This window comes from Somniosus microcephalus, chromosome 5, assembly GCF_052327205.1.
Source record: "Somniosus microcephalus isolate GS21.2 chromosome 5, FLI_Smic_1.0, whole genome shotgun sequence".
In the NCBI taxonomy this organism is placed as follows: domain Eukaryota; kingdom Metazoa; phylum Chordata; class Chondrichthyes; order Squaliformes; family Somniosidae; genus Somniosus; species Somniosus microcephalus.
Window position 1 is genome coordinate 102031078 of NC_140991.1, and position 15991 is coordinate 102047068.

Sequence of the window (15991 nt, forward strand, 5' to 3'; positions counted from 1 at the left end):
ATATAAACACAAGAATACTGAATCTATAAGGGAAATGTAAAACTGACAAATGGAGAAAAATCATCAGTGTTGTATCCATTTTTAATGCATTACATCAACATTTTGGGTAAATTTTGGGTTGTGAACTCCTGCGGCTGATGTCCCCAAAAGTGTGCTGGCTACCAAATTGGAAACGGGCAACTTCTAGGTGTGCAGGCGTCTGCCTGGAACAAACATTTGTGGGGGGGGAAATTGGCTTGTGCCCCCTTTGGGGCAATACCTACATTTAGTGCCCCCGTGTCCGAAATTCAATGGTAGCACCACGGTACTGCAGGCCTCCCTCCCCTGATTAAAGGGGAGGGGCCTAGCGCAGCGCGCACCGGGGCTTTGCTGGACCACAAGGGAATGGAGTGCCAGCAAAAGACCCCGGCACTCAAGAGGTATGCCAGGCTGACGGATCGTGGCCAGCACCCCGCAGGGGGAGGCCAGAGGGGGCAGGTGCTAGCAGGCGGCCCCCCAAAAGAATGGCCGCCCGGCACCTGCCCTTTAATTATCGCTGTCCCGGCCGCAAAAACGCCACCCTGACCCTATTGGATATAGCGTCCAGTGGTAGGTCAGGGGGCGCGAGCCAAGTTTGCAGCTGGGGCACAAGGTGGGTGCTGCGCATGGCGATGATGTCATCGCTGGAGGGGCAGCGCCGCGGGGCACTGCCAGCTACCGCCATTGCTAACCTCCCGCTGAATTTCTCGGGAGGCGTTAGTGGCACTGTGCCTGGACGCTAGTTGCTCTGCACCCCATTAGCACCCCTTATAAGCCACTTTAAAAATTGAAAAGCTTCTCCAATCATCTTAAACACGATGCCCCATATAGTGTCCGCGTATCAATAACACACGGACTGCAGGAGAACAATAATAACAGGTGTTTACTGAACAGAGGGTATGCTGGAACTGAAAGTACAGAAGCCTGCTACGGCTTTATATGCAGGTGTGGTCACTGCCGGTACTACAGTATAAAAGCAGTTCTCTCTTAAAGGTACATACACAACAATTTCTCCCCTTTTAGATAAATAGTACGTAACATTCATTTAACAATTAAATAATAACTAATTACAATTACAATTTTCTCTGTACTAAATACATCAACTGAAGTAATCATTTATAAATTCAGTCTTTGAGGAGGCTTCCTGATCCTGACTGGATAGCGCCTTTCTCGAGTATCCTGTTCTTGCGGCGGAGTCGATTCTGGCTCATTGTCATTGGTTGGTTCGTTAGCTTCCAATACCACTGATTCTGAGGCAGACGCAATCTGTACTTCGGGTTCATCACCAGGTGCGCATGCTCGTGGTATGGGTTTGACTTGTTCCTGTGACTCTAGAATCTGGTCAGCATGGCGTCTCACGATGCTCTCTCCAACGTCCACTGTGTACATTAGTGGTCCCTGCTGTGTGCATATTGTTCCTGGCTGCCATTTTTCTGTTCGGTAGTCGCGGACCAAGACTGGTTGCCCTATCTTGAAGCTCCTGGTTGGCTTCTCATTGATGTGCTGGAATTGCTTATCCTCAACATCTCGTCTTATGTTTGGTTTGAGCAAATCCAGGCGACATCTTAACCTTCGGTTGAAGAACATTATGGCTGGAGCTTGGTTGGTGACTGCATGTGTCGCATTTCGGTAAGCAAACAAGAAATTATCCACCTTGTGTTGTAGTGGTATGTTGTCGTTATACATCGCCTTTATTGCTTTTTTAAAGGTCTGAACAAACCTCTCAGCCAATCCATTTGTGGCTGGATGATATGGGGCAGATGAGTAATGTTTTACCCCATTATTCCTCAAAAATCTCCGGAAATCCTCGGACACAAACTGTGGTCCATTGTCGGAGCAAATCTGTTCTGGCAAGCCATTCCTGGCGAAGATGGTCCGTAGGACTGCAATAGTTTTCTCCGTGGTGGTGGAGGACATTTTGATGACCTCTGGCCATTTCGAATGTGCATCCACGGCGATTAAAAACATTGAGTCCATAAATGGACCAGCAAAATCAATGTGTACCCGTTGCCATGGAGATGAGGGCCACTCCCATGGGTGTAGCGGGGCCTGTAGTGGAGTGTTTTGGATCTTCTGGCATCCTGTGCATCTCTTGGTCATATCCTCGATTTCTTTATCGATTCCCGGCCACCACACAAACGCCCTGGCTAGGCTTTTCATTTTTACCCCTCCCAGATGACCCTCATGAAGCTCATTGAGCACTCTATCTCTCAACTTGGGTGGAAGTACCACTCGAGATCCACACATCAAGGTCCCCCGGCACACTGACAGCTGTTCTCTCCTTGGTGAGAATGCTGGCAACAGTGAGTCGCCATGTGCTGGCCATCCCTTCACCGTCAAATCATAGACCCGAGAGAGTGTCGGGTCATTTCGGGTTTCCTTCTCTACACTTGAGTTTGTAACAGGTAGACATTCGACTATGGTCGAATGGAATATCTCAACAGGGTCCACTGCAGGTGCTTCCTCCACCGTAGGCAACGGTAGGCGCGACAGCCCATCAGCGTTTCCATGCTGTTTCGTACCCTTGTACTCTATGTCGTATTGATGTGCCCCTAGAAAAAGGGACCATCTTTGCAGCCGTTGCGCCGTCATCACCGGAACGCCCTTCTTTGGGTTAAAAATGGAGACCAGAGGCTGATGATCAGTCAGTAGGGTGAATTTCTGCCCGTGCAGATAGTGATTGAACTTCTTCACCCCCCACACCAGGCTGAGGGCCTCCCTGTCAATCTGAGCGTAGTTACGCTCGGCTGAGGTTAACTAGCGCGACGCAAAGGCTATTGGCCTCTCTGAACCGTCAAGGAATTTGTGTGACAGCACCGCTCCAATGCCGTAGGGAGACACATCACATGCCAACCGAATCGGTAGTGTTGGATTGTAGTGGGCCAATACATCTTTTGAAGTGATTAGGCATTTACATGTCTGAAAGGCATGCTTACACTCATCACCCCATTTCCATGTTACTCCAGTTTGCAGTAGGGCGTTCAGTGGGTGCAGAATTGTAGATAAATTCGGCAAGAACTTATGGTAGTAGTTCACCATCCTGAGGAACGACCTCAGTTGCGACACATTTTCTGGTGCTGGAGCCTTGACTACTGCCTCAATCTTGTCTGGGGACTTATGTAACCCCTCCTCATCAATCATGTGGCCACAATACGAGATTTGTCTCCTGAAAAACTCGCATTTCGGGCGGTTGGCTCGTAGCCCATATTTTTGTAATCTAGTGAGCACCTGCTCCAGGTTGGCAAGGTGTTCACTGTCATTTTCGCCCGTAACCAGGATGTCGTCCAAATAACACTGGGTCCCCGGGATCCCTTGCAGGACTTGTTCCATCGCCCTCTGCCAAATAGCCGGGGCTGATGCTACCCCGAATACCAGTCGGTTGTACTGGTAAAGACCTTTGTGAGTGTTTATCGTGAGGTATTTTCTAGATGCTTCTTCCACCTCCATTTGTAGATACGCTTGGGCCAGATCAATCTTCGTAAAGCGTTTCCCTCCAGATAGTGAGGTGAAAATATCTTCTATCCGTGGAAGTGGATATTGTACTGTGTGCAGGACTGGGTTCACAGTTACCTTAAAGTCCCCACAGATGCGAACCTTCTTCGGCTCCCCAGGCGTGCTGCTCAATGATTTCTTCATTACAGGAACGATGGGTGTGGCCCACTCGCTCCAGTCCACCTTGGACAGCACACCCGAACGCTCCAGACTCTCCAGCTCTGCTTCAACGGCTGGGCGGATCGCGTACGGTACCGGTCTGGCCTTAAAAAATTTTGGGTTTGTGTTATCTTCAATTTTTTTCGTTGCTGTTACTCCTTTTAGAGTCCCAAGTCCTTGTTGGAACACCTCTTTTGCGTCAGTTAGAATTATTGACAGTCGTCCAGGTGTGACGTCGTCATCCTTTTTGTCAGCCACAGTTAGCACCTGAATGGAATGCCAATCCAATTGTATTTTTCGGATCCATTCACGTCCCAATAATGGTGGTCCTCCATCTTGTAGTATATATAGATACAGTTTCTGTGTTTCCTTGCCGTTGTATTTAACGGGCACCCTTATTTTTCCTCTGGGGTAGACTTTTTGCCCCGTGTATGTCTTCAATACAATGGACGTGTCCTTCAAGGGTATGTGTGAGAACAGCCGCTCATAGTCTCGTCGGTTCATGACAGTTAGGGCTGATCCTGTGTCCAATTCCATCTTTACTTGGGACCCTGCTACCATGAGGGTGACCCAAATGGTTCGGTGATCCTCCTTTGCGATCACGTTGTGTAACTTTAGACAACTTAGTCTCCTGCTCCCGGAGTCATTGTCAATTTCCTGATCTTCTGAACTACTGTCTGTCATTTTTTTTACTTTCTTGTACTTTTCCTTAGTAGTTCTATTAGTGTTGGTTTTCTTTCCTGACCTGCAGACTCTTGCTATGTGTCCCACTTTCCCACATTGCCTGCATACTTTGTCCTTAAACCAGCAGTCCTTCTGATCATGGGTTGTTCTGCCGCAGCGATAGCACTTTTCTGCTCCATATGCCATTTCGTTAGTGCTATATTCTCGTGGTTTCTGTTGTATTTCCGCAGCTCCCCGTGCTGCTGCTTCGTAGGATACTGCCACGCTGAAAGCCTGTTCTAGCATCAGGTCCTTTTCCGAAAGTAGTCGTTTCTGGGTTCCCTCACTCTGGAGCCCGCAGACAAACCTATCCCTTAAGGTATCTGCCAGTCCTGCTCCGAACTGGCAGTGCTTCGATAAATTGCGTAGTTCCGTAAGATAGTCAGCATTGCTCTCATCTTTGTGCTGGTGTGGCGACATGCCACCATTGGACATAATCCGCTCACGGCGGCACGGACGGTTTGCGCAGGCGCACTGCCGGCAGCAGCCACCCCCAGCCGTGGGCCCTTTCCTCCGGCAGCTTGTTTCCCGTAGGGACAGGCTGCCGGGAGCACTTCCTGTCTGGGGAGTATTTAAGTGGTTGCGCGGGCTTTTCACCACTTGTTTTGCCATGATGTAAATTAAAGCAGTTGTGTTCCATCAACTCTGGTCTCGACTCCCACATTTGCCGCGGTATCTCAACACTGGTGACCCCGACGCTCAGGACGAATCCTAAGCTAGCATGGCGGATACAAACGCAGTCACGGTTAAACTACTGGACTTTTGGGAGAACCTGGCTGAGGCCTGGTTCATTCAAGCCGAGTCCAGATTCTGGCTGAGAAGTATTACAGTCGACGCTACGAAGTACGACTACCTCGTCGCCTCTCTCACCTGCGCCACAGTCCCTAAGGTTTGGGCAGCGCTGCAGGATCCACCAGAGGAAGGCAAGTACGAACATCTGAAGGCCGCGCTCCTTAAAAAATTTCAGGCGTCCTCTTACCAGCGCAACTGCCAACTCCTCGACCTTCCAGGCCTTGGTGACGCTTCACCATCAGACCTGCTTTCCCACATGCTGTCCCTCTCGGACGACAAAAAACCCGGCGCCCTCTTTCGCACGCTTTTCATTCGGCAGCTCCCCACCAGCATCCGCCCGCTCATTGTGGAGTCTGGCTCCATGGACCTGAACGAGATAGCCGAAAAGGCCGACCGGCTGCTCTCCGCGCAGACCGCCCGCGACGTCGCGCCCGACCTCACGGCAATGACCACGCGGTCCCCCCAGCTCACTAGGCCCGACTGCCCTTCCACTCCGGGTCACTGCTACTACCACACCCGTTTTGGCACTAGGGCCCAATGCTGCACGCTACCGTGCACTTTCAAACCCCTCCCTGCACCGGCCCCCACGATGACCGCAGGGCAAAAGGGGCCCCTACTGTACGTCATCGACGATAGCACCAACCGCCGATTCCTGTGCAACACAGGAGCCCAGCACAGCATCACCCCCGCCTCCGCCCTCGAAATCCAACGCGGTGCACGGGGTGTTACGCTGCCTGCAGCCAATGGCTCTGACATCCGCACATACGGCACCCGCATGGTCACGCTCAACCTCGCAGGCCGCCGCTACCGCTGGGAGTTCCTCACAGCCAAGGTCCTCTGCCCACTCATCGGCGCCGACTTCCTACGCGCCCACGGCCTCCTTGTCGACATTCCGAGGCACCGCCTCGTCGACATCAACACTATGGCCCCCATCCCTGGCGCAGTCACCCCGGGCCGTTCGGCTGGCCTGACGACCTACTGCCTCGCCAGAGCCACGGACGACTGCTCGGCACTACTAGTCGAGTTTCCCGCCCTCACTAACCCGACCTTTTCGGCCAAAGCCGCCAAACACGGTGTGGAGCACTATATCCCCAGCACCGGCCCCCCGGTCGCTGCCCACGCCCGCAGACTCGACCCGGCCAAGCTGGAAATCGCGCGGGCCGAGTTCACCACCATGGAGCAACTCGGCATCACCCGCCGCTCCAGCAGCCCTTGGGCCTCGTCCCTCCACATCGCCCCCAAGCCAGGCGGAGGCTGGCGCCCCTGCGGGGACTACCGCCGCCTCAACGATGCCACCACCCCCGACCGATACCCGGTGCCGCACATCCAGGACTTCTCGGCCCGATTGGCCGGACGAACCATCTTCTCCAAGGTCGACCTGGTGCGCGGTTACCACCAAGTCCCCGTACACCCCGCGGACATCCCCAAAACGGCCGTCATCACCCCATTCGGCCTGTTCGAGTTCCTGAGGATGCCCTTCGGCCTCAAGAATGCAGCCCAGGCTTTTCAGCGCCTTATGGACTCAGTCCTCCGGGACCTGAACTTTCTATTCGTCTATTTAGACGACATTCTCGTGGCCAGCTCCTCCAAACAGGAACACCTCGAACACCTTCGCATCCTGTTCGGGCGCTTAGCCCAACATGGGCTTATCCTCAGCCCGGTGAAGTGCCAATTCGGCCTAGTCAAGATCGATTTTCTCGGCCACCACATCACTCCTGTTGGGGCCGTCCCCCTGCCTAACAAGGTGCAGGCCGTCCAGCAATTCCCCCGCCCTAAAACCATCAAGGGCCTCCAGGAGTTCCTCGGGATGGTGAACTTTTACAACAGGTTCATCCCCAGAGCTGCAGCCCTCATGAAGCCCCTATACGATTCCCTCCGAGGTAAATCCGGCAAGATGGCCGTAGCCTGGACCGCGGACACGTCAGCCGCCTTCGATGCCACTAAAAACGCGCTCGCCGACGCCACCCTGCTCGCGCACCCAAGGGCTGATGCCCGGGTCGCGCTCACCACCGACGCCTCCGACCATGCGGTCGGAGCCGTGTTCGAGCAGTGGGTCAATGGTGCGTGGCAGCCACTTGCCTTCTACAGCCGCCAACTGCGCCCCCCGGAGGTCAAATACTCTACTTTTGACCACGAGCTCCTCGCGCTCCACCTGTCGGTCTGCCATTTCAGGTTCCTCCTGGAGGGCCGCCCCTTTACCGCGTACGTGGACCACAAGCTGCTCACATACGCGATGGCCAAGAACACCGACCCCTGGTTCGCTAGGCAGCAACGCCAGCTCGCGGCCGTGTCCAAGTTTACCACGGACATCCAGCACGTCTCCGGTAGAGACAACATTGTCGCCGACTGCCTTTCCCGTCCTGCCATCTGCGCGAATCACCTAGCGGTTGACTACGCGCACCTAGCAGCGGCCCAGCTCACGGACCCAGACCTCCTCTCAGCGGCTACCAGCCTTCCAGGGCTACGCCTAGCCAAGGTCGCGCACGGGCCTGAAGCCACGGCAGTCACTTGCGAAGTCTCACTCGGCCAACCCAGGCCGGTTGTCCCTGCAACCTGGCGCCGCCGCATCTTCGACGCGCTCCACAGGCTCTCCCATCCGGGTTCCCGCGCATCCGTTAAACTCCTCTCCCAGCGCTTCGTCTGGCGCGGCCTCAGCAAAGATGTTCGGACTTGGGCCAACTCCTGCCTCGCCTGCCAATGGGCTAAGGTGCAGCTGCACACAAAAGCACCCCTGGGAGACTTCGAGGTACCCAGCCGCCGCTTCGACCACATACACATCGACATCGTCGGTCCTCTGCCGCCATCGCAAGGTCAAACTTATCTTCTCATGATGGTCGACCGCTACACACGCTGGCCTGAGGCAGTGCCGCTGACCTCCACCACCACAGCCGACATCGCCAGGGCATTCGTTAACACCTGGGTCACGAGGTTCGGCGTACCGGCCGACATAACCTCCGACAGAGGCGCCCAGTTCACCTCCGAACTTTGGATGGCCACAGCACGCAACCTTGGGGTGACGCTCCACCGAACCACGGCGTACCACCCGCAGGCCAATGGGCTGTGTGAACGCTTCCACAGGTCACTCAAGGCCTCACTTTGCGCCAGCCTGCAGGACAGTACCTGGACTGACCACCTACCGTGGGTGCTACTAGGCCTACGTACCACGGTCAAGGAAGACCTCCAGTCCTCAGCAGCGGAGTTAGTCTACGGACAACCGCTGCGCGTACCAGGCGAATTCCTTCCGGAGGCTACCACGCCTTGGTTGGCCGAACAGCAGCGGCTCAATTCTTTCTCTTCCGCTCAACAGTTCGCCCCACTTCCGGTCAACCGACACAACGAACTTGCACCTTACGTCCCACCAAACTTACAGCAGGCACGCTTCGTCTTCGTGCGACACGACGCACACCGCGGACCCCTGCGACCCCCGTACGATGGACCGTACAAGGTACTACAAACCGGGGACAAGGTCTTTAAGCTGCGACTCGGCGACAGGGTCGAAATGGTCTCCATCGACCGACTCAAACCAGCACACACAGAACCAGGGGAACAGGTCCCCTTGGCCCGACCTCCAACTAGAGGCCGTCCCGCCAGCAAGCTAGCACAGCCGGCGGCGAACCGCCCGGCCCCACCAACTAGACCGGCGGCCACTCAGAGCCGCTCCGGCAGAACCATTAGACCACCGTCACGACTCGTCTACTCCTCCTAAGCGGATTCTGGGGGGAGCTCTGTGGCGACATGCCACCATTGGACATAATCCGCTCACGGCGGCACGGACAGTTTACGCAGACGCACTGCCGGCAGCAGCCGCCCCCAGCTGTGGGCCCTTTCCTCCGGCAGCTTGTTTCCCGTAGGGACAGGCTGCCGGGAGCACTTCCTGTCTGGGGAGTATTTAAGTGGTTGCGCGGGCTTTTCACCACTTGTTTTGCCATGATGTAAATTAAAGCAGTTGTGTTCCATCAACTCTGGTCTCGACTCCCACGCTTGCCGCGGTATCTCAACACTGGTTTCTTTTATGGAACTTGAATCTTTCTGCTATCAGCAGCAGTGTAGGGTTTAGATGTTCCTGTAAGATATTGACAATCTCTTCAAAGCTTTTCTCCATTGGTTTAGCTGGGGTAATTAAATTCCGCAATAGGCCGTACGTTCTCGCGTCCATCAAATTTAATAATACCGACGCCTTCTTTCCATCGGCCACCTCATTTGCCTTGCAGTACACTTCAATTCTTTCCACATACGTGGTCCAGTCTTCTATTTCGTTGTCGAAAGCAGTGATACTGCCACTCTTCGGCATCTTGGGTGGTTTAAAATGGCACCTCCTGCGCTTTTCCTTCTTCCCCAATGGAATAAAATGGCGCCTCCCGCGCTTTTCCTTCTTCCCCTTGCTGCCAACGCTGCTCCTAGCGTTCTAAAGAGTAATGGCGGCGCCCCACGGCTTCGACGCGTCTCTCTTTTCCTTCTCCTCGTTTTATTTTCTCTAATGCTGCCCGGCTCTTGAGCACCGACCGCGCCCTGTGCGCTCCACCCTCTTTCTCTCTTTTTCTTCCCGACGACGCTGCATGGCCCCTTTGCAGAGCTGCTCGATCGAGCTCAAGCCTGCCGCAGTCCGGAAGGGTCAGCGCACTACCTGCTACCAGCACGATTTGCTGGAACACTGTGACTGGGGAGCCAAGCCCAGCTCTCCACAGCCTCCCCTGCGATTCTCTGAACTCCGATGGATCACTGGGCGGTTGCCCGCGGTCGACGCCCGTTGCTCTGACTTCGACCTCCAAGAAGCTTCTTTTCAGGGATGGATCCCCGTGAGGTGATGCAGTACTGCAGGTGAGTTCGAACCTGCTCGTCGCCAGTGTAGTGTCCGCGTATCAATAACACACGGACTGCAGGAGAACAATAATAACAGGTGTTTACTGAACAGAGGGTATGCTGGAACTGAAAGTACAGAAGCCTGCTACGGCTTTATATACAGGTGTGGTCACTGCCGGTACTACAGTATAAAAGCAGTTCTCTCTTAAAGGTACATACACAACACCCCAGATGTGCATAAATGATGGTTAAATGAATTGAAACTTTAATTTTCTTACTTAAAAAAGAAATATATGGTGTGAGTTCAGCGCTTTCCTTGAGCCCCAACTGTTTACGCTGATTTCCGCCCATTTTATGTTTGGCGTATTGTAATGAGATTTGTAAGGAAATTTGAGCGTAACTTGACATTGGCAGAACGGGCACGGAATAGGCGCACTTTTAGGTCTAACTTCTGTGGTGCACCCAGAGTAGAAATTCCAGGCCGTAGCATTCTAAGGTTGGTGGGGGAGATAAGATGATAAGACCAATGCAATCGCTCGTAGGGCAATGGAGTGCACAGGTGCAAAAGGTAAGTTGAAAATTTATGCTTAAAAAATTGTGCATTTCACAGGCAGCACAAAGGCTGCTTGCACCCTCATGTTCAAGATCTCTTTACCCCCACCACCCACCCCACCTTTTGAAGGGACTCCCCAGCGGAGGCCAGGTGACCTGCCTCCAATATTCAAATGACCTTGAGGCAGGAGAATCAGTTGAGATCAGGGCCACATCTTTGTGGTGGGTGGAAGCCCTGCAGCAATGGAAAATCTAGGCCGTAAAATCCAGTGTTCACTTGTGTGTTACCTGTTACAAATGCTCACAACTGCTGTGCGGCAGACACTTTCGTGTTGTCTGAAAAGTTTTGCGGAGATCTTTCTAAAGGTCTGGTGCACACAGCTGAGATTCAATCACTATTGAAACAATTCGGAGCTTTCTTATTTCTTTTGGCCTCCTTTTTACTCATCACTGTGAAAATAAAAGAGGTAATGCTGCATTATTAGGGAGTCTCTGACAAGGAGGAGCTCCCTTTCACAACGGCCCTGTATTTGCGGTCAGGATGACGGCGAACTGGCTGCGTTCGCTATCATTCCACCTTTGAAACTGACCGCAACTTCGGGATTTGGTGCATATACAGGCGCATGCGGAAATCCTGAAGTTGCGGTCTGTCATTGACAGCTCTGACACAGGCTGCGCTGTGACCGCATCCCCACCCCACTGCAGAGCCAGCAATCTGTATTCACTCAAATCAGGGAAGCTGATGAAAACTTTGGCTCTTCTGCAGTAATTACACTCTTAAATTCCCCACTAACAGTTAGACCCAAAGGGATTAGGTGTAACTTGGGTTTTGACAGTGTTATTACTGCTAAACAAATGTTACGGGCCTGGAAAACTAATTTTAATTTTGTGCAGTGTGAAATGTGTCCATTTTAATAAATAATAACCTTTTTAAGAAACGTTTCCAAAAAAAATTTTTTTCATTTTTTTAAAGTTTGCCCATCTTTATTTCAAATTTGCCTTTTCCCCATCTGAGCGCCTCAATCTTTGTTTTGCTCTCTCTAACATTTTCAAAATGTTAGATTTTTAAGAGCTTGCCCACTTTCTTGTTCGCTGTCTGTGAGAATTCTGTGAGAAGCCTGTTGATGTCACAGCAGCTTGCACAAGGAGATCCATAGTATACTTTGTTGATTTGATTTGAATGTCGGAAAACCCGACGTTCCCAACACAGGCATCACGAGATCCTTGGCCGAAGCGTACATCGGGGCCAGCGGCGAACGCCTTCGCTTGGCTGCTGACTGCAAATTCCGGGCCAACATGTTGTTTTGTTCTTTTATCTTTCTCTCTTTCACACATAGTCCCTTTTTTCACACTGTCTCACTCACATTCTTTCTGTCACTCATGCAAGTGGCATGGTCCAGAACTTCAGAAATGCAATTGAACCTTTGCCAGCAGGGAATAGCAGCTGATGTGTGATCCAGCATCAGCACAATCTGACTCAATTTCTTCAACGGTACTTAGTATGGTGGCAAAGCTGCCCACAATAATCACTCCCCGGGGGCAGTTCTGTCTTCCGCTGCTCCCCTTCTGGTGACTTAACGGAGCCGTCACACTCCACTCCTGCAATGCATCATGGGAATATACTTTTACCATGCCAACAATTAAAGAGGAAAGGGCAGCTGCGGCCCTAAGGAGCCATCAGAATAAGAAAACCCCATTTATTAGAAATACACAGACAAACTCTTAATGATACAGAATCAAGTTTTGATTCTGTTATTACAAATTCAAACAATGCTGATTGTTTTTCCCTCATTGTTGGCACTGTTTTCTTTAAGTAATAAATCTGCTTCTCATAGGTCACAGAACGAGAACTCAAGACAGGTGGGGCCAATATTCAAGTATCAGAGAAAAACAAAAAGGAATACATCGAGCGTATGGTGAAGTGGAGAGTGGAAAGAGGTGTCGTTCAGCAGACTGAAGCCTTGGTCCGAGGTTTCTATGAGGTAGATGGAAGTCTCCAGACTAGTAATTTGAATACCTGCGTGTAAAGCTGCATGGATCAGAAAAGCAATAGCAGCCACCTGACCTGCTGAGTGCTTCTGGAAATTTCTATTTTTATTTCAGATTTCTAGGCATCTGCAGTATTTTGCTTTTTGTTTTATTGAATACAGTTGTGATTGCTAACATAATCTCTTCTATGATTGAGGATATTCTAATTTTTATTTGAGGTTTTTTTTCCAACTGCCACCCGCACCCGCACCCGCCCCCCCCCCCCCCCGACCCCAACGATGTCCTCCTTTTCTGAAGGCATTTCCTCCTGGGTGGTACAGTTCCACAGGCACTGGCTGCCCTTCAGTCCCTCGACCAAGTTCTTATTGTGTGATCCAACGGGTGTCACTGGATAGGAATCAGGTGCAGGAATCCAGCCTGGTTTTTATCCCCACCCTTCCCCAGGGACACAGAGGCTAACTGCTGTCTTGACTGTGATCAGGTAATGCAGCACAAACCAAGGACTGGGCCTGGAACCTTCAGGCATTCAGTTATCCAGGATCAGCAGCAGGTTGCCAGCAGTCCTCTCAGTCAGTTTATGGTGGGAATAGAGAGGAAAAAATGATTTGTAAAGCAACTTCTAAGTGAAAACGTCAATGTTAAACAAAGGGGTTGATTTTCCTGGAGCCGTCAGGCGGGGTTTCAGGCGTGTGGGGGGGGGGAAATCGCAATTTCGGGGGTCCCAACACCATCCCGCCCAAAACCCGCCTCCACGTAAGTTTCAGGGGAGGCGGGTACCCGCCCTGCACTGGGACCCGCCGACCCGAGGCGGGAAGAGATTAGTGCCAATTAACTGCCTGTTAACAGGTAGTTAACAGGCAATTTTTAGCCTAATCCCTATTTTGAGGGGTGTGTGGGATTCCCGACGGCTCCAAACCACGCCAGGTTATAGCAGGCGAGCCGTCACGTTGAAGGACTTGGAGGGGTCAAGATGTCGGTGTTCAGGTGAGTGATGGGTGCATGAGTGCAAAGGCAAGTGTGTTTGGTGTGTCTAAAGTGTGTAAAGAAGTTTAAATTACCTGTACTTACCTTAACAGCCTTTCTTCCTCTAGGTTTCGGGAGTCCATCACTCAGCCGGCTCTGAAAGCAAAATGGCTGCGAGCTGTCAAAAGTGACAGCCTTCAGCTTTCATTGCCGGTGAGACTTCTAACTGAGTCTGTGTAGAAGGACTCAGGTTAGAAGTCAGACTGTCAATGTTTGACAGCTTCAAACAGCTGTGAAACACTGATATTTCATCTGTCAAGACCTCTTGACAGATGAAATTTCAGGCTGTGACGTCACCTGTTGCCGGGTGGCCCTTAATTGGCCTGCTGAGCCCGCTGGGCGGGCTCAACAAGGTCAATCAAGGAAAATTGCGTGGATTGGCCGAACGTCAATGTAGACGGGACTAAAACCCGAAAGTTGTAGTCCCGCCTCCTTCCCGACAGCTTTATGAAAATCTACCCCAAAATGTTTTATAATGCAGCGATTCCCATTCGGAATTCTGAAGTTGATTGTGTGGTGATCTAATGACAGTTATGACTAATGGAAGTTATGAATCACAAGTGAATTTCTGACACAAAGTGCATCAGTCTATCAATTCACTTTGGTGGTTTTCTTTGACATGATGTTATACGATTGTAACGTAAAAACATGAAATATTTAAAAATGTAACACTCCAACAAGTCTGGGAGTTGCGTCATATGATTTGCTACTTTTATTACCAGTTTTTTTTATAGATAGTGCTGAGCCATGTAACAAATGCTCTCAAAAAATAGATAGTGTGTCAAAATTTCCAAACGGCTATAGAAAAGTTCAGAAGGCACTCAACCCTTTGCCAAAGCTGAAGGAACAGAAATAACAGACAGTAATCAAGGTAAAGGAAGCCATGGTATCAGCTGGAGACCAGAGTTAACGGGGTCTGTTTCTGGCTGTGACAGCCTTAAGGCTTTAATGAGCAGACACGCATTGCCACAATTTCCCGTTTTTTTTCTGCAAGAAAATCTCTTGGGTTCAGTGTCACCAGTTGCTCCTGTAAGGGAACCTTGCGTCTCCTACGATCTGGAGTGCAACTTTTTTCTGCCCGATAGCATGACCTACATGAATTCTCATCTTTATACGGAAGGTGGGCTGCAATAGTACTTTACCAAGATAAGGCCCAGCTTCAAACCATCAACTTGTTTATTTATATAAAATACATGAATGGAGAGTATTACAGATTCAACAGTGAGAACAATCAATTTCTCTACACGTCACAAATATGTAAAACAATAAAGGCCTAACTCACTAGCTTTTGAACAAGGGCTCACCTTCTCTAGATCAGATTCGGAAGCTGGTCCAGACACTTAAAACAGAGACAGCTTCTTGCTGTTGCTGCAGGAACACAGATCAGCATCTGTGTCCAAGAGAGAAAAGGCAAGCTCTCTGGGAACTGCCCTCCTCCATCCCTTAAGTCAATGAAATGGGGACTCGGTCCACTGAGCTATCAATCACAGTTACTACCCTGAGGTGAATGCCTACTCTTTGGCAGTCCCCACACATCTACTGTAGCTAACCCCTTCCCTCCATTATGTGAATGGAAATAGAATGATACATATTATTGCATATTTGTTCTGCATGCAATTGCATCTGCCACCTATTTGTCGATCCCACTAGCCTATCTATGTCCTCTTGCACTTTTTCACAATCCTTGATGCAAGTTATCATTTGCCAATTTGGTATCATTAACAAATGTCAATATTGTTCCCTCAATTCCTAGCTCTAGTTCATTTATGTACATAGTAAATTAGAGCAGCGCCAACACAGACCCATGTGGAATACCATTCATCACATATTCCAATCCGAGAAACTGTCTTTTACTCCCATCCTTTGCTTTCTGTCCTTTAACTATCTCATTTTTGCCGGTCTTTCCTTAGTCCTTTGCTCCTTCAGCTTTGGCAAAGGCTGCTAGTGGATATAGAACCCTTCAGAGGCTCTTCAATGGTTTGTCAAATTTTTGCCTCTCCTGTTGTTCCACTTCCACCATTGGTCTGCTCTTTAGATCCATCTAAATCTACACTTAAAGTTATGCTATTGAGCTGACCTGGCAGAATTGAAACAGCCCACAGTTGAGTCCATCTAAAACCCTCCAATCGCCATTCTGATAGAAACTATGCCAAAAGAGGGGAATCTAGGTTTTGTAATTTACCAAAATCTGGACGATGATTTTCTGGTTTATCTACAACTCCTTATTAGAAGCGAATAATTATATTTGCCAGCTTCCAATCCTACATAAGCACATTTTTTTTAGATTTAAATTTAATTCGATTATTCATTCATAGCATCCTATGCTGGGAATTTTCCTGGAGCTACTCCCGCTCTACCACCATTATTTTGCCGGAATTGTGGTAGAAAATCTGTTTACACATGTACATGGCGGTGGGGGGGGGGTTTCCGCCACATTTCCTTT

General features: G+C 50.6%; 1 protein-coding gene across 1 annotated transcript in view; it reads left to right on the top strand.

Moving 5' to 3' along the window:
- hecw1b (HECT, C2 and WW domain containing E3 ubiquitin protein ligase 1b) overlaps positions 1 to 15991 on the top strand; it is a 773289-nt gene that overhangs the window by 696795 nt on the left and 60503 nt on the right. Inside the window, exon 25 of the mRNA XM_085988048.1 lies at positions 12372 to 12518. Within this exon, the coding sequence (XP_085844174.1) occupies positions 12372 to 12518 (147 nt within the window). The remainder of the gene's footprint in view (positions 1 to 12371; positions 12519 to 15991) is intronic.